The 25663-nt window shown below is 43.3% G+C and overlaps 1 protein-coding gene across 6 annotated transcripts in view; it reads right to left on the minus strand.

The window, feature by feature from the left end:
* Nucleotides 1–25663, minus strand: part of LOC143982543 (uncharacterized) — a 147755-nt gene that overhangs the window by 64352 nt on the left and 57740 nt on the right. For 5 of the 6 annotated variants that reach the window (XM_077481380.1, XM_077481378.1, XM_077481377.1 and 2 more), the window contains exon 3: nt 10428–10486. The exons of the other annotated variant lie outside the window; for it this stretch is intronic. In XM_077481380.1, the coding sequence (XP_077337506.1) occupies nt 10428–10486 (59 nt within the window). The remainder of the gene's footprint in view (nt 1–10427; nt 10487–25663) is intronic. 6 annotated transcript variants of the gene reach the window in all.

The following is a 25663-nucleotide window of genomic DNA, read 5'->3' on the forward strand; positions in this document are numbered from 1 at the left end:
TTGTGTACACCACTGCTGTGGCTTTGTTGCACAGTAACGGACCCTAGGTGGCCCGAGAGTTGTCCAATTAATGAGGGACAAATTTCCAATGCGTTGGACAACTTGGACTCCTCCTGCATCCATTAACTCTGTATTTCACAGGACAGAGAACTCACCCTGTCCAGAGAGCCTTGTGTGCATGGTAAGGATCTTCCAGTAAAGGTGCAAGTTTTCATGTGCGAGGTCATCTGAAGAGGTTTTTCTGTAATGCTTTAGTGGCAGTTTAAATTTCCAAAAGTCCGTACCAGGAATCATGGTTTGCCTTGTTAAAAGGAAAAATACAGGTGGGTCCATTGTGGATTACCGTGTTCACAACTTCACCTGTTCCTCATAGAATGGATAAAATTGTAAAGAATTATAGAACAGAAAAGGCTTTGTCATGCTGTTTCTACTGTCTTACCATTTTCAAATTAAAGTTATTAGGCAAAAATTTTCTGGGATGGCAAGTCAAGATCGCGGGTTCCTGACCTGCCATCCCCGAGCATCAGCGTGAAGAACAGAGCTGGCACTAGAGGAAGCAGCTCAGATTCTTCCTTTATAGCGCACATTGTACCAAATGTACTCCGCCTGTGACAGGATGCAGCGCGATACAGGAAGAAATTGGCTCTATCTACTGCAGCCGCATGTTTCCTTCCATGATGCTTGGGGATGGTGGGGTTGGGAACTAGCCAGCAGTACCCGCCCTGGAGGGCAGCCAGCAGCAGTCAACAATCATACCCACCTGGGAGACAGCAGCAGCCAGCAATACCAGCAGGAATCCTGTAACGATTGTCAGTTGAGGTGCAGGTACTGCAGTGCATCATGTGAAAGCCGCCTTAGACCCCTTTCACACTCAGTTCAATCGGCTCTGCATGTCTGTTTTTTTAGGTGGGCCTAATTAGACCTTCCATTCAGCTCTATAGAGCGGCAGATGTAAATGGACATGTGTCCGTTTACACGCCTATCTCCAATTCGATCCACCATAAAAAAAAAATGTTTGGTCAGATCTGATCGGAGGACCCATAGAGCAGAGCGGGCTGTGTCAGTGTCTTCTCTACATATGCAGAGTGGACACTGACCTGTCATCTGCCTGCTCTGCTCATTGTGGCCTGTGACCAGTTACCAAGTTGCTAAAATGGCCCTCGCTCCTTAACCTGACCAGGTACATATAGTCATAGCGTCAATACCATCTCAAATGTCTAAGAGTAGTAATCAGAGAAAAAGAAGTACAAAAACAGAAAAGCCAGCGCTACTACCCATACACCACATAGATAGCAGAGCTCCCAGGTGCTTGATCCACAGTAGAGTAATGTTGAAAAAATGATCCGCACTCCATTTCTCTTAAAATTGTTTCATTTTACTGAATAGCCACAGTGAATAAATGCAGATTGAGTCAGTTGACGCGTTTCAGCCTATAAGGCCTTAGTCATAAAATTTTAAGAGCAACAACTGGAGTGCGGATCATTTTTTCAACATTACTATAATCAGGCAGAGAAAAAGAAGACCAAAACAGTCCAATACCAAAACACAAAAAATAAAAAATAAAATTGGTGTATATCACGCGGACATATATCTAATAGCAGCCAGCACAACATTATGGCAAGTGTAAATCAAAAAATAGGTGAAAAAGTAAATTTTTTTGTGCAGCACATAAAAAAAAAAATACTAATTCATGTATATACAAATGTATACTGTGCAATGACCACAAAGACTAATGATAATGAAAAAGAGATGTGAAATTCATACCCAAACTAAAGTCCATGTGCCATCATATAAAGGTTATGAAACAAACACAACAGTCATTGAATAGACGGCGAAAACAAATTGTGTGACTAGAAGTGGGATTCCACGTGACAACGTTGAGGTGAAGAGACAGACAACAGAACCACCACCGGTTAGTGAGGAGGCTTACAGGAGTGAGAAGACTCAAATGGGCATATGCTCAGTGAGTCAACAAGGCTGATGGTGCAACCACCAAAGTATGGGACCTCCACATCTGGGTTCCAGATCAAGTTGTAAGAGAATCCAATTGGTCAAGAGATGTCACCGAGAAGCAGTCCTCAGAAGCAGCCAACTTGTCAGACCAAATCCTCTCAAGTGTTCAAAATAGCATGACCAAGAAAGAAAATACTCCACCTAGTGTGAATCCGTATAAACATAAAACATTTAATAAAATAAATTTGGAAACACTCACGTTTAGAAAGTGGATCAAGCGCTTAAAATTGAGGTTTGTAGGTAATGCAATGACATAGTCCAGCGCGTTTCATCTAAAGAGACATCTGGGGTATGAGCCTGCTGTAATCAGTGCTTTTATATATATGTTATGAAGCCCGATAATGAGATTACCAACCTGTGATCACAATTGCTGCTTCCTGCATGTGGACACTGCACTTCCTGATTTGGACAAAATGGTGCTGGGGTGTGCTCTAGATAGACTTGTAAAATCCATTGACATGTGAGGAGGCGGGCTTTTGGGAGTCAAGCCTCACTATGATCTGCATAGGAAGTAACCGGATCAGCTGACACAGAGTGTCCTATGGGGACGTGGCCATAAACCAAGCCTCAAATACTCATGGACAGCTCGCGGTTGAACCCTCGCTTTGAGGGGATAGAATCAGCAGACACGTCCATCATGTCGTCAACGAAAAATACAATGATCATCAGCATTTGGCTCGCCACCTATAGGCGTAATGTGGTACATACCTCAATCTGAATAAACAGAGAGGTCAAAATATCAACCGCAATCTAAAAAGGAAGTGAAAACAGCCGTGACACCATCATGTATTTAGAAAAAAAAAGGGAAGCAACTAATCATATAAACAGAAAATGAACTTAAATTTGAAACTATTTGATCACAGGATGGGTCTATACATAATCAAATTGAATAGTAAATAAATGTGAATACATTAATTGAAATTATTAAAAAAAAAATTCCTGAAAAAAAAAGTCCTAAAAAATTCCTTGTAGTATAAAAATAATTTCAATATTAAAAAAAAAAAAAATCATGAGTTACACCTTAGGCTCTGTTAATGAAAGCATTGAGGTCTCATTCAATGTTAAGGCCCAAGGGGGAGTGGTATTGGAGCTCATAAATCCAATAAGTTTTGAGTCATAACATGCCCCTGGTTGTAGTCCCACCCCACTAAGGGGGAACATACTCATTGATAAATTAAAAAATTCAGTACCCATAGGATCTCTTATGGAACAGTCAATAACGTCTTGGGACATTATGTTAAGTGTCACCTTACCTAATGAGAGCTATGTGTTCATTAACGCTCACTGAAAAGGCCTGAATGGTTCTGCCCACATATTGCTTGCCACATGGGCAGGTCAGCAAATAAACCACATTTTTTTGTGGCACAGGTACAGACGTGTCTTGCATCGCCCTTGTGTGTTATGAATACATACAATATACTTCTTACACGGAAAGTAGCCAACCCAATTATGGGGAAAAAAAAAGTTCTAACTAGGGGGTTTATGATGTTAGGTGCCATTTTGCTCTGTAAAGATGGCAACTCCCTGTATATCACCATACATTGGTCTGGCAGTAGGGGGCCCAGAATTTTGTCTTTTCAAAACATCCCAGTGCTTACGAATAATTGACTTAATCTGCATATGTTCAGTAGAAAATAAGGTGATCAATGATCACTTAAAGGTTTCATTGAACGTATTATTAAACTCAGAACTGGGTTTCTCTGTCTCAGCAGGGAGTTTCTCTCCATCACTAATGCTCTCTGTAGTTCACCCTCAACTTCACTCCGATTATATCCTTCAAGGAATCTTTGTTTTAGGACATTCGCCTGAATTTTGAAGGTTTCAGTATCAGAATAGTTCCAACGCAACCTTAGAAATTGGCTGCGCTGAATTGAGCGGAGCCACGATCTATGTTGGCAACTGTCCACATGGATAAATCTGTTGCGGTCAGTTGGTTTAAAGTGGATTTTAAATATGAATTGACCACCAACAATCTCAATGTCCAAATCCAAGAAGGTTATCCTCGCCTGACTAGACTGATAGGGGGATTTCGCTGACCTATTGTCATTGAGGAAGACAAAAAATGAATCAAGAGAATCGGAACTGCCATTCCATACAAGAATGCCATCTATAGATCTTGCCCAGATGACCAACTGAAGCCACTTTTGGGCATAGCCATCCTCCTCCCACTTGGCTATAAAAAGATTGGCATGGCTGGGGACAAGTTTGGCCCCCATTGCCACTCCTTTCTGTTGAAGGAAAAAATGGTTATCGAACCAAAAATAAGTGTGTTGAGGCAAACTCCAACAACTCAATGATGTATGCACTTTGAAGTTGTGTAAGAGAAGGGCCTTTATACAAAACAATGCTGAACTGCTTCAATTTCCAACTTAAGTGGTACTCAAGTATACAGGGAGGCCACATAAACAGTGGCCATGATGTAGCCCCCCTGCACATCAACATGTGCCAACAGTCTAATGGTTTTACAGTGGTTGGAGGAAAAAAAAAGTTTATATTAACACCCCAAACGTGAGGTAATGGAATCTATGCCAATCACAATAGGGCGTCCAGGGAGGTGTGTAGAATTGCCCATGGGAATATACTTTGCAGTGAGATCACGGGGTTTGTTAACTTTAGCAATTCAGAGAGCTTTCGTAGGAGGGTCCAGCAAAGAGGAAAGCAGACCTTAACAGCATTTTGGAGTTGTATAGTAAGTTTTTGCATTTTTTGACTCATTGACCATTGCAACAGGCAGGCCTCCGGGTTGTCATGCAGTTCAACAGCGGTAAGTTAATGACAGTGGTTACATCTTGTCATACGGAAAAATACAGTGAAGTTGGGTGCAGACCTGACCCTGTGCCATCTGGTAAGGATTTTGTAGCTAGACTAGATCAGATTCCAATTTTGGGAGAAACTAGGGTGTATATTCCTCCCCGGGGTGGGTCAAGGAAGCATAAAGCAGGGGACAGAGAATGATGTACTGATTCCCCCCATGGCACAAGGATTCAAAGCCGGTAAGCAGACAGGCAATGCCTTGGTTGCGGGAGCACCGCCAAAGAAAATAGCATAGATGAAGTTCAACCTAGAAGTCCATAGAACTATTGGCAAGATGAGTGAGATCTGAAAATATCAAAGTCCCCTCCGATGTTAGAAAGTCTGATAAGCGAGTGTAGCCTTGAGTTGAAAGGCAATAAAATTGCCCATGTGGAGGCCAGGAATGAATTCAGGGTTGCCCAGTATGGGAATCAAAAGGTGAGAAGCGGAGAAACTGGGGAGGTTTGGAACATTTCCTGGGAGACCTGTAAAATACTACCAAGAGTAGGATGTACGCAAAGCTCCCTAGGCAAGGGGGATGTAATCCAAAGCCAAATCATGCGTGTACCCTGAGAGTCCTCCAATTCCATGGAAACCCATAGCTTTGCCTCATCATTGCAATGCCAGGCAACTATCCTAGCGAGATGGATGGCCCAAGAATAAGCTTGAACATCCGGAAGGGCAAGGCCCCCAGAAGTCTTAGACAAAGATAGGCTCTGCAGCGTCTAACGTGGTTTCTTGTGAGAACAGATGAAATGCCAGAACTATAGATGTATAGGAAGGGCTTGCAGCAAGTAGAGGACTTGAAGAACCGTTATTTTGAGAGCGCTGCAACGACCAAACCACATCAGAGTTAAAGAAGACCTATTGCATTGGACTCTAAGCTTAAAGAGAAGCAGCTGGCAATTAGCTACATAGATCTTGAACAGGGGTAATGTTTGTCCTGGGATATCAAATTGCATCAGCAGCCCATCTAAAAAAGGAAAAGATGGCTGGAGACCCTGGATTATGTCAGGGTCCGCAGCACTGCACCATTTTAACTAGCTTCGTAATTGTGAGGTCGTGTAACACTGTACCCAAACAACATTTATACAATTTTTTCATACATACTATAGAGCTTCTCTTTAGGTGGCATTTTATTACCACTGATTTTTTTATATATAAAAAGAAAAACTGCATTTTTATTTTTTTTTTTCACAAAACACACACACACAAAACGTCATAAAATTTAGGCCAAAATGTATTCTGCTACATGTCCTTGGTTTGCGTGAAAGTTTTAGCATCTACAAGCTATGAATATAATATAATTACTTTTTTTTTATACTACTAAAGGCGGTGATCAGCAACTTAAAAAATGGGACTGAGTGAAGCGGGAAATCCGACACTAACTGGGAACCGACTAACTGCCACCGACACCAATACAGTTATCAGTGCTAATGACACTGGCAGGGAAGGGGTTAAAAACTGGGGTAATCAAAGGGTTAAATGTGTGTCTAACAATGAGTAGTGTGTGTGTAATGTGCACTAAGTTTTACTTTGCAGCGTTAAGAAACAGAGACTGTTCCCTCCGTACAGAGCCCTGTGTTGATCATCAACACAGAGTTCTGGGCTGTGATTGAATACAGGAAATCCGCAGGTCCCAGAAATGAATCATTAGCCCGGACCTGCTGACAGACTCCCGCTGTGTACAGTCAGGGCACGCATGCCCTAAACCCAGGAAGATACTGCAGTATACCAGCAGGGCCACACATCCGCAGTACATTGTGAGTGGTTCGCAATTGGTTACATTTATGCACGATCTCAAAGCACCCCATTGTAAAATGTAAAAAGCAAAACTGAAAGTTTTACAACATTGCCCCAATGCTGACAGAGGGTCAAACAAGGAGGCTGTGCAATTGCCCGACATCCTCATCATCATCAATGACATCAGCATTTGTTAGGATGCTGGCAGTCGCAGTGCCATAGTTGTAATGTTGCACAATGAAAACCTGTGGCTTCGTGTAACAAAAACGGCAGGTTTGGTCCAGCTGCTGGCTTGTACACAATTTTAGGGGCAATTTTTAGGCATTTTGCCAAGACACTCTGGCTGAAAAGGGGGGCTCTAGTTACAGCCACACCTGAGGGATACACAGAGGGATTAGTTGCACTGGGGGTGGTTCCACATACATCACAAGAGTGATTCAACCGGACTCCAATAAAAAAAAAAAAAAAAAAAAGAGGGTATACACAGTGCAAGAAAAATATAAAAATAGGCTCTATACATCCACTAGCATAAGCATAGCAACAAATGCCTTATTTCAGGTGTCAGACATGTTGCCAAAGTCAAGGAAAACAATCTAAAGAGGGTCATAGGTGATATCCTATTAAGAGAGCCACTGCATCTGGAGCAAAGGTTTATATTCTCCAACATGTGCTGATTATTGTATATTATCCTGCATGTACTCTGTGTGGCAATGTTTTTATTAAAAGATGGTGCTTGTAGTCCGTCGCCTCTCACTGAGCCTTAGTGCAGAGCTTTAAAGTGGTTGTAAACTCTCCCCCACAACTTTGTCCCATGTAAAATCAGCATAAAAAACCCTAATTAAGACTGCTTGGAGATATCTCCTTACTTGCTTAGTATTGTTGTAATCCTTTTTGTTCTTTAGAATGATGTCACTGAGCATGCCCAGATCTCCCCTGATCTTCGGCACACTCTGTGTACTTTGTCTATCTATTATCAGGACGTCCTACAGCACAACACTGAAATCCCAGGAGACTACAGAATCATTGAGAGCTTCCTCCTACACCCCATGTGACATCACATGCTGTGTAAAGCAGGGCATGGGACAGCATTACTGCAGTCTTATCAGCTAAAGCTGATAAGACTGACAAAGGCAAACACTAGGTAATCGCCACAAGTAAATACTATGAAATAAAACAAGTCAGCTATGAACAGGGAAGCAGGGTTGCCATAAAACTTTGGATTGAGAAGGAGGCTTGGTTAACAGAATAGGAAGTACTCAATATTAGGGCGGAAATACACTCCACTGTGGACTCAGAAAACAATACTTAAAATGGCGCTGCCTAACCCCTGGAAACAAGTTTTTTAAAGTTTCTTTAAACAGTAAGTAATATGCAATTTGAGCTGGATTACAGTGGCTATAGTCTGATAATTACTTATTATAATGGACTAAATGAAAAGAAGCATCAGAGTGGGAGAGGAGCACACAGTCCACAGGCCTCTGAGTGTTTCATATCGAGACCACTGAACAGATTATTACCTTGGAAACACCGCTAAGGGATGGAGTGCTGACCCAGCTGAGGAAGGTTAACCTGGACGTCATCCATTTATCATTTATATATGCTTCATTCCATATATTTTCTGGTAAGCGCATTCAACATATGGTGACGGGTATCTCACGCGCTTTGGAAAGTGTTGAACCACTGTGGTGTTGTCATTTAAGAACACTTATGTCCGTCATTTGGATTCACCTGTGAACTTTTCTTAAATTGGACTTTTTATTTTTATTTTATGCCATTTTTGGCTTTTTTGGCCACCTTCACATTTTTTGAAGTCTATTACTTAATTGTACTAGTCTTTATCTTTTAATTTGAATTTATATTATATATGTAGGGGAGGGTTGGCGCGGCTTTGTATATTCTCTATCAGAGTGGGAGAGTTTACTTCCTCTTTTAGTGTGCATTTCCCAGTCCCGCTTTGCTTTTAAGCCAGCTCTCTTCCCATTCAGGAAGGATTGACAAAAGGAGGAAGGCCCCTCAAACACATTGACGTTTGCCTACTACTATGGCGCTGTTTTGTGCTTTGGCAGATGCAAAGCACAGCCATAGATGCCATGGTCATCTCTTTGAGGCTCTGGTGGCACTACACAGAAGCACACTGATCGGAGTTGTCCATGTGTTTTTTCTGACATTATACTCACCCTCTCCTTTCTGCACTTGGAGTGGGACACAGGCTTTTTAGATGTAATAAGTGTGCCACATTTTAACCACTTGCTTACTGGGCACTTAAACACCCTTCCTGCCTAGACCAATTTTCAGCTTTCGGTGTTCTCACACTTTGAATGACAATTACTCAGTCATGCAACACTGTACCCAAATGAATTTTTTGTCCTTTTTTTCCCACAAATAGAGCTTTCTTTTGGTGGTATTTGATCACCTCTGAGGTTTTTATTTTTTGCGCTATAAATGAAAAAAGACCGAAAATTTTGAAAAAAAAAACACGCATATTTCTTTGTTTCTGTGACAAAATTATGCAAATACATTTTTCTTCATAAATTTTGGCCACAATTTATATTGCTACATGTCTTTGGTAAAAATAACCCAAATTAGTGGATATTATTTGGTCTTTGTGAAAGTTAGAGAGTCTACAAACTGTGGTGCGAATCATACAAAATTGATCACATCTGATGTACTGGTGGCCTATCTCATTTCTTGCGACCCGAACAAGTCAGAAAAGTACAAATACCCCCCAAATGACCCCTTTTTGGAAAGTAGACATTCCAAGGTATTTAGCAAGAGGCATGGTGAGGTTTTTGGTGTTGTCATTTTTTCCCACAATTCTTTGCAAAATTAAGATTTATTTTTTTTAATTTTTTTCCACAAAATTGTCATTGTAATAGGTTATTTCTCTCACATGGCATGTGTATACCACAAATGACACCCCAAAAAAATTCTGCTACTCCTCCTGAGTATTACGATACCACGTGTGGGACTTTCACAGCCTGGCCACATAGAGAGGCCCAACATGCAGGGAGCGCCATCACATGCTCTAGGAGCATAAATTACACATCTAACTTGTTGACTACCCATTACACTTTTGAAGGCCCTGGAGCACCAGGATAATGACACGTGGCACCGATGACAGAAGGCACTGATAAGTGGAATTGATGACACGTGACACCGACGACAGGGGGCACTGGGGACAGATGGCACCGACGACAGGGGGCACTGGGGACAGATGGCACCGACGACAGGGGGCACTGGGGACAGATGGCACCGACGACAGGGGGCACTGGGGACAGATGGCACCAACAGGGGGCACTGGGGACAGATAGCACTGGGCGGGGATGGTACTTTTTTTTTTTTACTTACGGCCGCTGCAGCCGTTCATCTGTCCCTTCGCACACGCTGTCTGTGTGAGAAGGGAGAACGGCGCTGAGAGATGATCTCATAGGTTTACATTGGATAGGCCGATTGCGCTGTAAACGGCCGCTGTGATTGCCCGTTTACAGCGATCTGTGACTGGCTGTGTCCGAGGGACACGGCCAGAACAGAACTTCCCCGATGCGCACTCGCGGGAGCGCGCATTGCGGAAGTAAACAGGACGACGTCCAGGGACGGCCTCCCGGCAGTTAGCGTCCGCTCTGTAGCCGTCTTTCGGCTATAGGACGGGCGCAAAGCAGTGTGATGTGTTCACCAATTACACACATACATTATTATATATATATTTATGGTTACGCTTGTGCCTGGGGAATAATTTTTATGTTGATATGAGCATAGTGACAGATGAACATTAATTGTATCTCTTAAAAAATAAATAAAAAATAAACATTTCTGGAGAGAGACATTTCACACATGCAAAAACAAATAGCCAGCAAAGAATATATTGTTATTACTCATACCGATGATCCTGGTAGCCACCTCTGTAGGGAGCGGACTGGTGATTTCTAGGAGGAAAAACCTTAAAGAAAATAAAAAAAAGGGCAACATTTAGGCTGAAGTTAGCCACAAACATAAAATACCTTTGTCTGCAGGAGAGCTTCAAATGGTGGGCGTATGACAGCAGGGGCACTATCTTGCTACACTACTATGCAGTCAGTGACCGTGAAAAAAAATTAAAAACCACCAGAGGGCGCATATCCAAATGTAGCTTAAAATTACATTTATTAAACAAGAAAGACAAATGCAACTCACAGACTATAACATGCAAAGAACATGTTACAAGGACCGTGACGTGCTCTGCGTTTTATAGTCTGGAGTCAAAGGAAAGGGAAAGGAGCAGTTGCCCTGGGACTCATTGTTGTGGGGCCCAAAGCAGCTGCCTCATACTTGCCTACTATCCCAGTTTAAATGCCCTTATCACTTGAAGCTTTAGTCCTGTGCTGTGTCCCCCGATATCTCAGTGTAAAATTCTTGTGCTGCTGCCCAGCTCTGCCCTATTGCCATGCACTGACGACTCACCTGTTTTACATATAAATGCAGGTTATTTACATGCAATGACGGCAGCATTAAAATGTAAATAATCATGGGCCGCGGCATTGATATGTAAATAGAGGCAGCATTCATATTTTTGTCATATCTACCATCACTTCTGCTGAATGCTGCCCACTGGGGAGGTAAAGGAGCATGCTTGAAAGCCCAACATCAGCCTGTTCTACAAAAGGTAAGCAAATTGGAGGTGGAACCCTTCTTCCAAACAACATTGGTGGTCAGTGTAAATCTTCTCATTACTTTGGGGCTTGGTGTACAATCCTTTAATTCACACTAGAAGCCAGTTGGAAGGTTACATTACATTAGTGGGTAATGTGAATGCTCCTAATACATTAGTGGTATTAGGAGCAGTCTACACTAGCCACCCATTACATGGGTGGCTAGTGTAGAAACTCCTCTTTATATTGGCAGTTATTAAAAAATCCAAACTTGCATTTGTGGACAGTTTTGAATCTTCCCTTACATTGGTGGTCCATGTAGAAGCCCTCTTTAAATTGGTGGCGAGTGTAAATCCACCTTATATTGGTGGCCAGTGCAGAAATCCCCCTTTATTGGCTGTTGATGTAAGATCCCCCATCACATTGGTTGTCAGTGTAAATTCTTCATAACATAGCTGATCAGTGTAAATCCCCCCTAACATTGGTGGTTGGCGTAGAAGTGTCACCTTACGTTAGCGGTCAGTACAAATCGCCGACAATAGTGGTCATTGCATATTCCCCCTTATACTGGTGCTTGGTGTAAATGCTGTTATTACATTGGTGTAAGTGTAGAAATCCCTCTTTTCTAATGGTGGGTTGGGCAAAATCCCGTTACATGGTGGTCAGTGCAAATTCCCCCTCACATTGGTGGTCATTGTAAAATTCCCCATTACATTGGTAGAATCCCCCATTATATAATTGCCAAAGATTTCCAGCTTTGCTCTACATGATTCAGAATTTGCCACAATGTACTGCCTCCTAACTAATCCCACCCCCCCCCACCACTGCCACTGATCCCATCAATCCCCCAACATTGCCACTGATCTCAGGATTCCTACAAGTTTTCCGTCTAGTGACAGGTCCCCCCCACAACCCCCCCCCCCCAGTCCATAGTGTGCAGACACTGAGGGGATGATGTGCTATAACCTTTAGAAACCAATCAGTGAGCAGTAATGCTGTGCACTAAGCTCTTGCAACCAATTATTGAGCGGTAAGGATATGCAGTAACCTCTAGAAACCAATCAGTGAACAGTAATAATGTGCAGTAACCTATGACAACCTATTAGTGAGTGGTATAGATGTTCAGTAACCTGTAGCAACCAGTGAGCAGTATTGGATCTACAGTAATCTCTAGCAACCGATCAACAAGCAGAAGTCATGTGCTGTAACCTCTAGAAAATAAACAGTGAGCCATAGTGTGCGCTGTAACCTCTAGCAGCCAGTGAGTGATAATGACACACTGTAACCTCTGTCAACCAATCGCAATCGCTGCCTGATCTGATTCAGTAAACGGATTTTGAGTCTAGTGAAGAGTGTAACTGCGCTCACCCTAAAAAGTAATATATACCTTACCACGTGAACAATTTTATCTGTCATTCATGAAAAAAATAATTGCTAATAAATTCATTCATCAAAACTCAAAATAATGAAAAAATAAACAATTAAAATGAAAAATCATGTGTGAACAATAGCCCTCTTCACAAAATGCTTATCCGAATCACATGTGCACAAATTCACATCCATGACTTGAAAAACCTTTCACCAATTCGTGAAGCACCACCTTGTAAAATGGACACTCACCAGAGCCAAGGAAAAATTGCGCCTTTAGTTTATACTAGGTTAACCCCTCCACTCTAATAGGTATATCTGAGATTCCTATAAATTGGTTGCCACTGGTTACTGTGACTAACTAATGTGGAAGAGTAAGGAGTATCTCATGGAAAAAAAAAAAAAAAAAAAAAGACATCCATCCTTGTGCAAGATATTTTAAAAATGTATTAAATCAATAGCGTAAAGATATAGTATATACACACACTCACAATCGCGGTAACTTTAGACCGGCATTGAGTCTTTCCAGCAGTGCGTTTCTGTCACTATCTAGTGCGTTCCATTTCCCGGGTTGGAGCTTACCTAGAAGCCTCTACACGTTTCACGTCCAATTATGCATCATCGGGAAGCTTCCTGATGACACCACTGCTGGAAAGACTCAGTGCCGGTCTAAAGGCACCAGACTTGTGAGTGTATCTACTATATCTTTACTCTATTGATTTAATACATTTTTAAAATATGTTTAGCAAGGATGTCTGCTTTTTATGAGATACAGAGGAGTAAGGAGTAACCCAGCATAAACCATAGGTGCAATTTTTACTTGGCTCTGGTGAGTGTCCATTTTGGAAGGTGGTGGTGCTTCACGAATTGGTGAAAAGGTTTTTCAAGTCACAGATGTGAATTCGTGCACATGGGATTCGGATAATTCGCATTTTGTAAAGAGGACTATTGGGATTATTAACACATGACTTTTCAATGTTTATTTTTTCATTATTTTGATGAATGACTTTATTAGCAATTTTTTCATGAATCACAGATAAAATTGTTCACGTGGTAAGGTATAGGTGTGTGTGTGTGTGTGTGTATATATATATATATATATATATAAAGTTTTTAGGGTCAGTGCAGTGACACACTTCATCACAATACTACCTACCTCACAGCATTGGTGGTGGATTTATAACTGCAGATTGGATATTTAAAAGATAGAGAGTTACGTATTATTAAAAAAAAAAAAAAAAAAAAGAAATTTGTGCCGGTGACACTTAATTTTTGATTCTGAGTCTAGCTGCTATTTATTGTATATTTCAAAGCATGTGGAGAACGAAATGGAAGAGCCCATTAAAAAATATGTCTTAAGAGGAGCTGCAGCAAGTGTTTGAGATGGAATGAAGTTAACCACTGATATACCATAATGGACTGTAATGAATGCCTATGTTTACATCTGTACATTTTATGCCTAGTTCTTTTTTACTCCTTGCTTTATTTTTTATCCAGGCAGTGATCGTGAAGCCAGGATACTGAGCATGTAAGCCCACAGTGCTCAAGAGTCAAGTTCTCCCAAGCCAATTCATCCTTAGGCCGCGTACACACGCGGGGACTGTCTGCCGAAACTAAGTTCGTCAAACAGTCCGCTCAAACTTTTGAATGAACGAACACGCCCACACACTGCACTTTTTGAGCGGACAAATACGGCAAACTTTGTTCGTCGTACTAAGTCCGCGCAACTTTTGAAATGAACGGACTCGCCCACACACGAGGCAACAGTCCGCTCATTTCGAGCGCGTGTGCAGGTAGGCGGGGCCCGCGACGGAGACGTTGCGGGCTCCGCCGCCTGGAATGTACTTAAAGGGGAACCCCAACGCCGAAAAAAATCGGCGTGGGGGTCCCCCCAAAGACCCTTGTCCAAGCACGCTACCCGGCCGGCCAGGAAAGGGGGGCGAGCGAGCGCGCCCCCCCTCCCGAGCTGTACCAGGCCGCGTGCCCTCAACATGGGGGGTGCCTTGGGGAAGGGGGGGCCGCGCGGCCCCCCCACCCCAAAGCACCTTGTCCCCATGTTGATGAGGACAAGGGCCTCTTCCCGACAACCCTGGCCGTTGGTTGTCGGGGTCTGCGGGCGGGGGGCTTATCGGAATCCGGGAGCCCCCTTTAATAAGGGGGCCCCCGGATACCGGCCCCCCATCCTATGTGAATGAGTATGGGGTACAATGTACCCCTACCCATTCACCTGTAAAATAAAAGTACCCAAAAAAAAAAAACACAACACACGAGATAAAATATTTTATTGCACAGCTCCGGGGGTCTTCCGTCTTCGGGGGTCTTCTCGCCGGACTCCTCCGCTATCTTCTTGTAGCTCTTTTGCTAGCGGAGGAGTCCGGCTTTCTTCCTCCCCGCCGCCGGCCTCTTCTCCCGACTTCGGGGGTCTTGTCCCCCTCTTCGGTTCTTCTGCCGGGCCACCGCCTTCCGTTCTTCTGCCGGGCCACCGCGCCTTCTTATAGCTCTTTTGCAGGCGGTGGCCCGGTCTTCTGTCGCCTTCCGTTCTTCTCCAGGAGATGTTGACACGTCGCTCTCTCCGGCCGGAATGCCCGAGCCGCGCTGTGCGGCCACTTATATAGTGACAATGGGGCGGTGTCACATGGGGACTATGACATCGTAAGGGGGCGGGGTCACCATGTGACCAACCCATTGTCACTATATAAGTGGCCGCACAGCGCGGCTCTGGCATTCCGGCCGGAGAGAGCGACGTGGAAGAAGAAGAAGAAGAAGAAGATGAAGATGAAGATGAAGATGAAGATGAAGATGAAGATGAAGATGAAGATGAAGATGAAGATGAAGATGAAGATGAAGAAGAAGATGAAGATGAAGATGAAGATGAAGATGAAGATGAAGATGAAGATGAAGATGAAGATGAAGATGAAGATGAAGATGAAGATGAAGATGAAGATGAAGATGAAGATGAAGATGAAGATGAAGATGAAGATGAAGATGAAGATGAAGATGAAGATGAAGATGAAGATGAAGATGAAGATGAAGATGAAGATGAAGATGAAGATGAAGATGAAGAAGATGAAGAAGATGAAGAAGATGAAGAAGATGAAGAAGATGAAGAAGATGAAGAAGAAGAAGAAGAAGAAGAAGAAGAAGAAGAAGAAGAAGAAGAAGAAGAAGAAGAAGAAGAAGAAGAAGAAGAAGAAGAAGAAGAAGAAGAAGAAGAAGAAGAAGAAGAAGAAGAAGAAGAAGAAGAAGAAGAAGAAGAAGAAGAAGAAGAAGAAGAAGAAGAAGAAGAAGAAGAAGAAGAAGAAGAAGAAGAAGAAGAAGAAGAAGAAGAAGAAGAAGAAGAAGAAGAAGAAGAAGAAGAAGAAGAAGAAGAAGAAGAAGAAGAAGAAGAAGAAGAAGAAGAAGAAGAAGAAGAAGAAGAAGAAGAAGAAGAAGAAGAAGAAGAAGAAGAAGAAGAAGAAGAAGAAGAAGAAGAAGAAGAAGAAGAAGAAGAAGAAGAAGAAGAAGAAGAAGAAGAAGAAGAAGAAGAAGACGACAGCAGACCGGGCCACCGCCTGCAAAAGAGCTATAAGAAGGCGCGGTGGCCCGGCAGAAGAACCGAAGAGGGGGACAAGACCCCCGAAGTCGGGAGAAGAGGCTGGCGGCGGGGAGGAAGAAAGCCGGACTCCTCCGCTAGCAAAAGAGCTACAAGAAGATAGCGGAGGAGTCCGGCGAGAAGACCCCCGAAGACGGAAGACCCCCGGAGCTGTGCAATAAAATATTTTATCTCGTGTGTTGTGTTTTTTTTTTTTTGGGTACTTTTATTTTACAGGTGAATGGGTAGGGGTACATTGTACCCCATACTCATTCACATAGGGTGGGGGGCCGGTATCCGGGGGCCCCCTTATTAAAGGGGGCTCCCGGATTCCGATAAGCCCCCCGCCCGCAGACCCCGACAACCAACGGCCAGGGTTGTCGGGAAGAGGCCCTTGTCCCCATTAACATGGGGACAAGGTGCTTTGGGGTGGGGGGGCCGCGCGGCCCCCCCTTCCCCAAGGCACCCCCCATGTTGAGGGCACGCGGCCTGGTACGGCTCGGGAGGGGGGGCGCGCTCGCTCGCCCCCCTTTCCTGGCCGGCCGGGTAGCGTGCTTGGACAAGGGTCTGTTGTGGACTTTGGGGGGACCCCCACGCCGATTTTTTTCGGCGTTGGGGTTCCCCTTTAAGTCCATACCAGGCGGCGGGGCCCGCGACGTCTCCTTCGCGGGCCCCGCCTACCTGGAGACGCGCTCAAAATGAGCAGACTTTCCTCCGAGCGGGAACAGTTTGCTCATTTTGAAAGTGGCCTACACACGGGCGGACTGTCCGCTCAAACCAAGTTTCAGCGGACAGTTTTTCGGAATTTCCGAAAAACTTTGTTCGTCAAACTGTCCGCTGAAACTGTCCGCTGAAGCCCCACACACGAGCGGACTGTCCGCTGAAACACTGTTCAGCGGACAAAGTTGAGCGAACAGTCCGCCCGTGTGTACGCGGCCTAAAGAAGAGCTAAAAACGGGAGAGCACAGATCTTTTGCTGACCCACATCTTGAATCTGTCTACAGGGCTCCTGGGCTCGCCAAGGTGCCAAGTGAGTTCAGAGACCACGAGAATAAAGCATGCATTTGCTGAAACAAAGTGCACCTTGTTTTAAACTTAAAAAACAAAACAAAAAAAAAGTTAAAAAATTGCCCCATACCTTTTTATTTTCTTTAAAATCCTAATCAACATGTCCCTTCTATGTATTAAGGAGGGGGCTGGGAAGTTATTTTTACTAGAATTAACCCAGTCTGTACTGTGCTGGTAGATCATCATCGGTTGTAAACTAGATTTGCACACCGTCTTAACAAAGGCTTAAACATATCAAGGCTTGGCTGGTACATCGTTAATGCATTTCTAAACCGACCTGTCCCTAGTTATATGCCCCCATGTCATTCTGAACAATATAAACTCCCTATAGAGGGCTGTGTATAATCCTGTTCCAAACAAACTACTTTATGAAAAGTTAACACTTTTTATAATTATTTTTTTTTTTTTTTTTTTTTTTTTTTAGGTATGCTATGTCAATAGGAACATATAAAGCATATAGTGGGGGTTTCAAAGGTAATACACTTTAATAAAGCAGAACCAACCTGTATCTGAGCAACAACAAATGCTATATAAAATGTATTTTAAATATATTTTATTTTTAATATTCCACGCAAATTCACCAATCCCATTTCCGTGCTTTATTTTGATTTAAAAAAAACACCTTTGAAAAAAAAAAAAAAAAAAAAAAAAAAAAAAAAACACCCCTTAGCTTTTAATTTCTGGGAAAAAAAAAGTTAAACAAGAGTATTATTTTTCCTATCTACAGTATTTACTAACGCTAGCAGCATAACGATTAAAAATAAACTGTTGATGGAGAGAGTTTCGTTCCACTTCACCCCCAGCCAAGTTTCTTACTTTATTATAAAAATGTTGCAAATAAGTAAATCTCCGTTTCGTTCATTGAAGGACAGAGCACTTCCAGTTTGACCCTAGGGTTATATTGCCACCTTCAGTAGGCAGAAATTAAAAAAACAAGCACAGCACCGCCTAGGGGCAGTCCTTTCTGGCAGTAACCCCCCACTCTGCTACAGGCAGCTCAGTTTTTGTTCTGCCTAGTCTAGGAGAAGGACCTGGCTCTCTGCTGGGACTTGTGGTTCTTTGGCTTTTGTTTTATTTAAATGTATTTCTTTTGTGGTGATACATCTACAATCAATTGCTGGGCTGGGTGACAGGCTGGATATTATAGAGCCTGGTAGTCTCCCCAACCAGGCCACAGAGCGCGTGCAGACCTGAGCTCCGCGCTGGGTCAGCTGAGACAAGCCCCATTCTGGACTGGGGCGGCCAGGGAGATAAAATTCTTGCAGGGACACATATGACCAGACACCTGACATCTGGTTCAGTGTCGCCATGGCAGAAAGCCACTCCGTCTAGGCAGGAGGTGGCTCTGTCTGTGGAGTGCGAACTGCAATCCCTGCAGGAGGGGTAAGTATGTTCTCCACCGATCCGGCCACGGTGGAGCAGCTGGTTACTCCCTAAGGGGTTGGTTGGTTTTGGGAGATTAATTCATTCCCCCCCCCCCGCCCCGGTTTGCGCTGCCAATTGCTGGGCGCAGGGATGTTGTGTTTGGCATCTACCTGGCCTGGTGGGGTCCCCTCTGGTTGGTGTACGGGCATTCTAGGTACGGAGGGGGGGAGGTTAGCTGGCATTTTTCCCCCACGTGTATAGCCGCCATTGATTGGGGGATGGGTGCCGTGGGCATTTTCCCGTAGCCTCCAGGCTTTCTAGGTACTTGTGCTCTAGCTGAGGAAGCGTGGCCGGCGGCCATTTTCTTGTAGTAGCCATGTGAGGAGTGTTTCTGCTGGGCCTATAGTGTTGGACTCTGCAATTGAAGCCAGGCAAGAGCGCGGATCTCCTCATGGCTTGTCCCATCTGCTGGAGGATGGATGGTACAGCACTGTTCCTCAGTCAGGATGGCAAGTCAAAGAGGAAATTGGGGCAAGGGGGAAGAAACGGGACTTTATATGATAACACACCCCTCAGGTAGGATGGGACATACAATATAATATCTAGGCTAATCATAGGTGACGATAATGGACTTAATACAGTGATAAATATGCGTTTAATAAATATGATACAAATTAGTAAAGCATGATTGAGATATCATATAGTAGACAATGTATCATATAATAAAATCAATATCAGCAGTACATCCAGAATAGTCACAGAACATAAACATCTTGTATTAAATAAATTGATGACTCATCCAGATAAAACCCATGGTATGGACATGGTTGCTGTGACATGACATCAACTATAAAAGCTCTACGCGTTTTGTGGATTTGTATCCACTCATTAGGAGCAGCTAACTGGGGTAGCCTAGAATGAATAATAGGTAAATAATTAATATTCATTAATTAACACAGATTGTTTTGAATATCTAGTAATATATCTTACTGTTTCCCTACAATTTGCAGTTTTAGTTTTGTATAACAAAGAATTCTGTGATTGACGGAGAGTTTTCTTTGTTGACTCAGGCCCCGCCGTAGCAGGTGGCCCCTGCCTGGATGTCTCGGATGATGCGGCCCCTGATCTTTCAGACAGTGAGGAAGAATCAGCCACTTGCAGTGCATGAGAAAGCGCTGGTGGGTGCACTCATTAAGGCAGTGCCTGATACTTTGAAAATTGAGGATACGGCAGGGGCATCTGCAGTGGTGTCATCCGCTTTAGGTCTCACAAACCGGTCCGCACCGCTAAAGGCATTTCCTTACCCGTCTTATTTTGATAAGTTTGATAAGTTTATTTACAAGGATTAGGAACGCCCGCCAAGCTCCTTTTCAGTTCCGAGGCTGTTTTCGGTGCGTTACCCTTTTGAAGAGAGCTTGTTGAAGAAATGGCATTCCATCTGGTCGTTAATCCTCCAGTGTCCAGGTTAAATAAGACGACCATGATTCCGGTGGAGGGGTCCCCTTCTTTCAAGGATTCTGCCAACACAAAGGCTGAGGCAGTTGCTCGGTCTAGCTTTACGATGGTGGGGTAGGTTCTTTGTCCAGTGCTAGCCACGGCTCTGGTGTCGCAGACACTTACTGGATGGGCTAAGTTATTACACCGCGAGTTGGGTAATTGAGCAAGTTTCCCCAGTCTGTGTGGAACTGGCAGACCAGTTAGTGCAAGGACTTAAGTATGTCCATGATGCGGCCCTAGGTATGGACCCGTTACTTTCAAAGGTCTCCGTGGTTCTACGCCGGCTACTTTGGCTCAAGTGTTGGTCAGCGGACCAGACATCTAAGAAAGCTTTGGCGGACTTGCCTTTCCAGGCTGGGAGGCTATTTGGAGCCTCTCTGGATGACATTATTAAGGACATCACTGGGGAATAAGTACTTTTCTCCCCCATTCTAGAAAGGGCAAGGAGCCCTGTCATAGGCAGGGCCCTTCTTTTTCCCACTCAAGTCTTTTTTGTCCGCCAGGATCTGCAGGCAGCGTTCCCAGCCCAACAAGGCTCCCATGGATGGGCAAAAGCAAATTTTCAGGTACAAGTTTTCCCACCATCTTCCAGCCACCTATCCCAGATTTAAGAGTGCTTATGAGCACAACCCCTATGTGCATAGACTAGTTTTTTTAAATGGTATTGCACCATTGACGTATGGAGGGGGAGGGGGGAAGCCTGCATCCATACCTTGGTTATTACCTTACGTAGCATAAACATAGTTTCACTTAAAAATTTATTTGTCAATTTCTACGTGTGGTAGAAGTCCCAGAAGGCATAGTTTGGGGTCTGATACTACTGGGGATCCCATATTGTTATGTAAGAATCGGACGATCTGTGTCCATTATGTCTGGACAATTGGGCAACTCCATATGAGATGGGAAATAGAAAAAGGGAAAGGGCTGGTATCCCCAGTAACCCACTTCCATCCCTGTAACATATAATAAAACAAAGGGTTTGCCCTGGGACTTTAAATGAAGTGGGTACTGTTTCCGTCAGTAAACAAAACAGCAGTAAATGCATTATATGGTTTATTCAAGTAACATTGTTTACATGTATAGATATCACCAACAATTACCAATTTAAAAAAAGATACATAGAAAAGGATATTGATACAAAGATGTAATAGCAGTCATAGTACATGGGCATCAATACTACCCGACACGTTTCGCAAGATCCAGATCGCTCTTCAGGGGTGGATGTGTGTAGCAATGTGCCTAAGATGAAAAAGTATATATTTGGCAATGTAGCACAGTATTAATTATAAAGGCACAGGGTAGGAGGGGTTCTGGGTCCCCATACTCACCAATGAGCTTGGCCATGGCCATGGTGTGCGGCTCCAGGACATCGGCAGCAGGTGCCTCACCAGGGAGCTGAGGGGTGGAGTCAGATGAGACCCTGCCAGGGGCCAATTAAAGAGCAGGCATGGCATGGATATAGTGATGTATCCCTAGAGACCTCATTAGTCCATAAAGAGTATAGGCTGTGAACATAAGTATGTTTGTCAGGCCTCTAAAGTAATGACAGAGTCAATAAGTATTACCATAAAAATACATATATATGAATGAAAGGCCTGGGCCAAAGATGGTAGGGACAGGGAGATGGTTAGAAACATAGGATGGCAGAGGGATACTAGCAAGTGACAAGATAGAAAAAGTGAGAGGAAAGAGAGGTGGACTGTGATTGTGTAGTAGTAGTGTACTAATGTATCCTAGAGACCTCGTTAGTCCATGGAAAATATAGGCTGTAAACATGAGTACGTTTGTCAGGCATCTCAAGTAGTAAAGTAAACTCAATAAATATTGGCATAAAGATAAGTATACATAAGTAAAAAAGCCTGGGATGGTAGAAACATAACAGAATATCTTTAGTATAAAAGTAATGGATCACAGCAAGCAACCTCCAGAGCTGTGTGTCCTCTGAAGAGTGAGACTGAAATCCAAGCCATGCCTGACCTCCAATTGAAACCCGGAAGAGCCCAAGAGCTCCGCCCCCAACACCATGTGTGGATGGCTGACCTGTGAGCGCAGAAGGAGCCCACTGCCATAGGGCGGCACGCAAATGCGGACACTCCCCCAAGACATCAGATGATATAGTGCATCCAGCTGCGCACAATCGCAGATGCCACACTTCTGGCGCCTGAACATGGCGACGATGTGTAGTTGTCTCCATCCACCCAAAAGCAGATGGGAACAACAGGAGACAGAGGACACACACCGCTGTGGAGGTTGCTTGCTGTGAGCCATTACTTTTATACTAAAGATATTCACCATACTCAGGTACTAGAGATCTCTCTCTCATTATACACACACACATACGTGTGTGTGTGTGTGTGTGTGTGTGTGTGTGTGTGTGTGTGTGTGTGTGTGTGTGTGTGTGTGTGTGTGTGTGTGTGTATATATATATATATATATATATATATATATATATATATATATATATATATATATATATATATATATATACACATACACACACACACACACACACACACATACATACACACACACACATTATATATATATATATATATATATATATATATATATATATATATATATATATATATATATATATATATATATATACACATATACACATATACACACATTTTTTTTTATATATATATATATATTTATATTACACACACACATACACTTTTTGATACCTACTATATTTAGGCATACTTGCATATCTTAAACACAGTTCCTTTTTTTGAGCACTTATTTTTATTACATTTTTTTTTTTTTCTTCTCCGATATCACAGATTCCACCATACATTCACAGTTCACCTTTCTCCGCCTCTCCCTTATGCCAATATTTATTGAGTTTACTTTACTACTTCAGATGCCTGACAAACATACTTATGTTCACAGCCTATTTTCTTTATGGACTGTGTTCTCTAGGGATACATCCCTATACCCATGCCATGGCTGCTCTTCGTTTGGCCCCTGGTGGGGTCCCATCTGACTCCACCCCCTCAGCTCCCTGGTGAGGCACCTGCTGCTGCTGTCCTGGAGCCACACACCTGTAGCCATGGCCAAGCTCAGTGGTATGGGAACCCAGAACCTCTCCTACCCTGTACCTTTATAATTAAATACTGTGCTACATTGCCAAATATAAACTTTTTCATCTTATACACATTGTTACACACAGCCACCCCTGAAGAGCGAGCTGGATCTCGCAAAGCGTGTAGGGTAGTAAGGTGCCCATGTACTATGACTGCTATTACATCAATGTATCAATATTCCTTTTCTATGTATCTTTTTTTTTTTTAAATCGGCAATTGTTGCCGATATCTACGCAGGTAAACAACGTTACTTGAATAAACCATATAATGCATTTACAACTGTTTTGTTTACTGATGGAAACGGTACCCACGTCATTTAAAGTCCCAGGGTGAACCCTTTGTTTTACCATATGAGATGGAAGAACGTGCCTGGTGCTGCATGGCATAAATGGCATGTCGGGTCGTATGTATGAAGGAATTTTGCTTTTTCAAAGGTGTTAGATAAGCTTTGTGTAGAATGTATAGCTGTGTCAGTCTGTCATAAAACTTGGGGGACCTCAGGCCGATTCCTTCCATTATTTCATCCCAGTCTTCCTCCATTCAACTTTTCGCCTTTTGCGCAAGGGCTATTGCCTACAATTTCTGATCATTAGATACAGGTTTGAGATGAGTTTAGAGGGTTCTCCCACTATTATACATAAAGTTGAAGAAGGAGAGTCTGACACTACCTCCAAATTTGGTAGTTGTGTTTTTAAAGCATGGCAGAGTTGTAAATATTTAAAAGCCATCTGTTTAGGGAGTGTATATTCTTTCTTGAGTGTTTGAAGCTGCTTGAGTCTGGAATTAGATAACACTTGATGGAGATATATTATGCCGTAGGTAGCCCATGTTGTTGAGCCTGGAATGGATTCTAGCTCGGGTAGGTGTTTGCTAAACCATAGTGGGGTATGGGTGTGAATTTACCCAGTGTTTTGCTTTTTCAGCGCGATTTCCCATACTCTCTGATCATGAAGTAGCATTCCCATATTATATCTTGGGGGGGGGTTTATTGATTTCCCTCGGAGGATAGCTTGGAGTGGGGTGAATGCTGGGTGACCCAGTTTATTACATACTAAGGCTCTATATCTCTGCATTTCTACTTTGTTGAAGTGGTATATATGGTAGATTTGAGCTGCCAAGTAGTAATCTTGCAGATCAGGGAGGGACACTCCCCCCATATCCGTAGGGTTCTTTAGTGGTCATCAACCCCTGTCCTCAGGGCCCACTAACAGGCCAGGTTTGCAAGATAACTCAAATACATCACAGGTGATATGATTTGCTGCTCGGTAATTGCAGTATTCTAGTCTGCATCTCCCAAAGTAATACATAAAACCTGGACTGTTAGTGGGCCCCCGAGGACAGGGTTGATGACCACTGCTTTAGGAACATGTCAGGTCAATTTGTGCCTGCCATGCCCCCATACAAAAGGAGTTTGTTTAGAATGGCTTCCATTTGTTTAAAGACTATCAGTGGGATATAGAGAGGAGCATGCCATAACATATAAAGTATTTTGGGTAACAAGATCATTTTTATTAAGTGGACACGTCCCATCACTCCTAGTGGTAGTCTGGACCATGTCTAGGTTTGTACTTTATCATCTCGAATAGAGGTGTGACATTCAGAGATGTCTAGTCTGCCAAAGTCCTAGTGACCTCCAACCCCAGGAATTTGATTTTGGATACTCTACATAATGGTAAAGTTGGGTTTGTTTTAGGAGGAGGAAAGATATCTCCAACGGGAGGATTTGGATTTGTCCCAATTGATATGCAATCCTGAATATACACCCATTTTCTAAATTATTTCAAGCGTGGCCTGCAGAGAAGGTCCCTGATCCGCCAAGTACAAAATAGCATCATCAGCATACAACCCTATTTTGTCTACCATGTGTCCTCTCCTCAGTCCCATAATATTATGGTCTGCTCTAATGGCGATTGCCAGTGGCTCAGCGGCCAGGGCATATAGTAGGGGAGACAGGGGGAACTGCTCTGAAAGCCAGCCATTAACAAACACCCTCGCTCTAGGTGTCCAGTAGAGAAGCTTAACCCATTAAAAAACTGGACCAAAGCCGTAGTTGTGCAAGCACTCCCACACATATGGCCATTCAACGAAGTCAAAGGCTTTGGCTGTGTCTAATGCTACCACAACCCTGGTACCGGGAATTGTCATGATAGGCCTGTATAGTAACGTATAATCTCCCGATGTTCATGGCAGTATTTTTAGCATAAAGCCTGTTTGGTCAGCATGAGCTTAAGTATAGCTGTGTTTAATCGGTTGGCCAGTATTTTAGCTGGTATCTTAATATCAACCTGTAAAAGTGAGATGGCCTGTACGAGTCAGGGTAGTGGGGGTCCTTGCCCGGCTTGGGGAGTACGATTATTTGGTCCTCCTGCATGGATAGCGGGAGCGAGTTTGTGTCAAATATGGATTGGTATATAGAGCCTTGAGCTTAGATATGAGTGTTTGAGTATTTTGCATAAAACTCCAGAGGCAGACCAACTAGTCCAGGAGCTTTAGACTTAGCCAGTTGTGCAATCGCATCAGTAATATCT

The sequence above is a fragment of the Lithobates pipiens genome, unplaced genomic scaffold, assembly GCF_037356315.1.
Source record: "Lithobates pipiens isolate NorthernLeopardFrog02 unplaced genomic scaffold, aLitPip1_a1.2 Scaffold_16, whole genome shotgun sequence".
Taxonomy (NCBI): domain Eukaryota; kingdom Metazoa; phylum Chordata; class Amphibia; order Anura; family Ranidae; genus Lithobates; species Lithobates pipiens.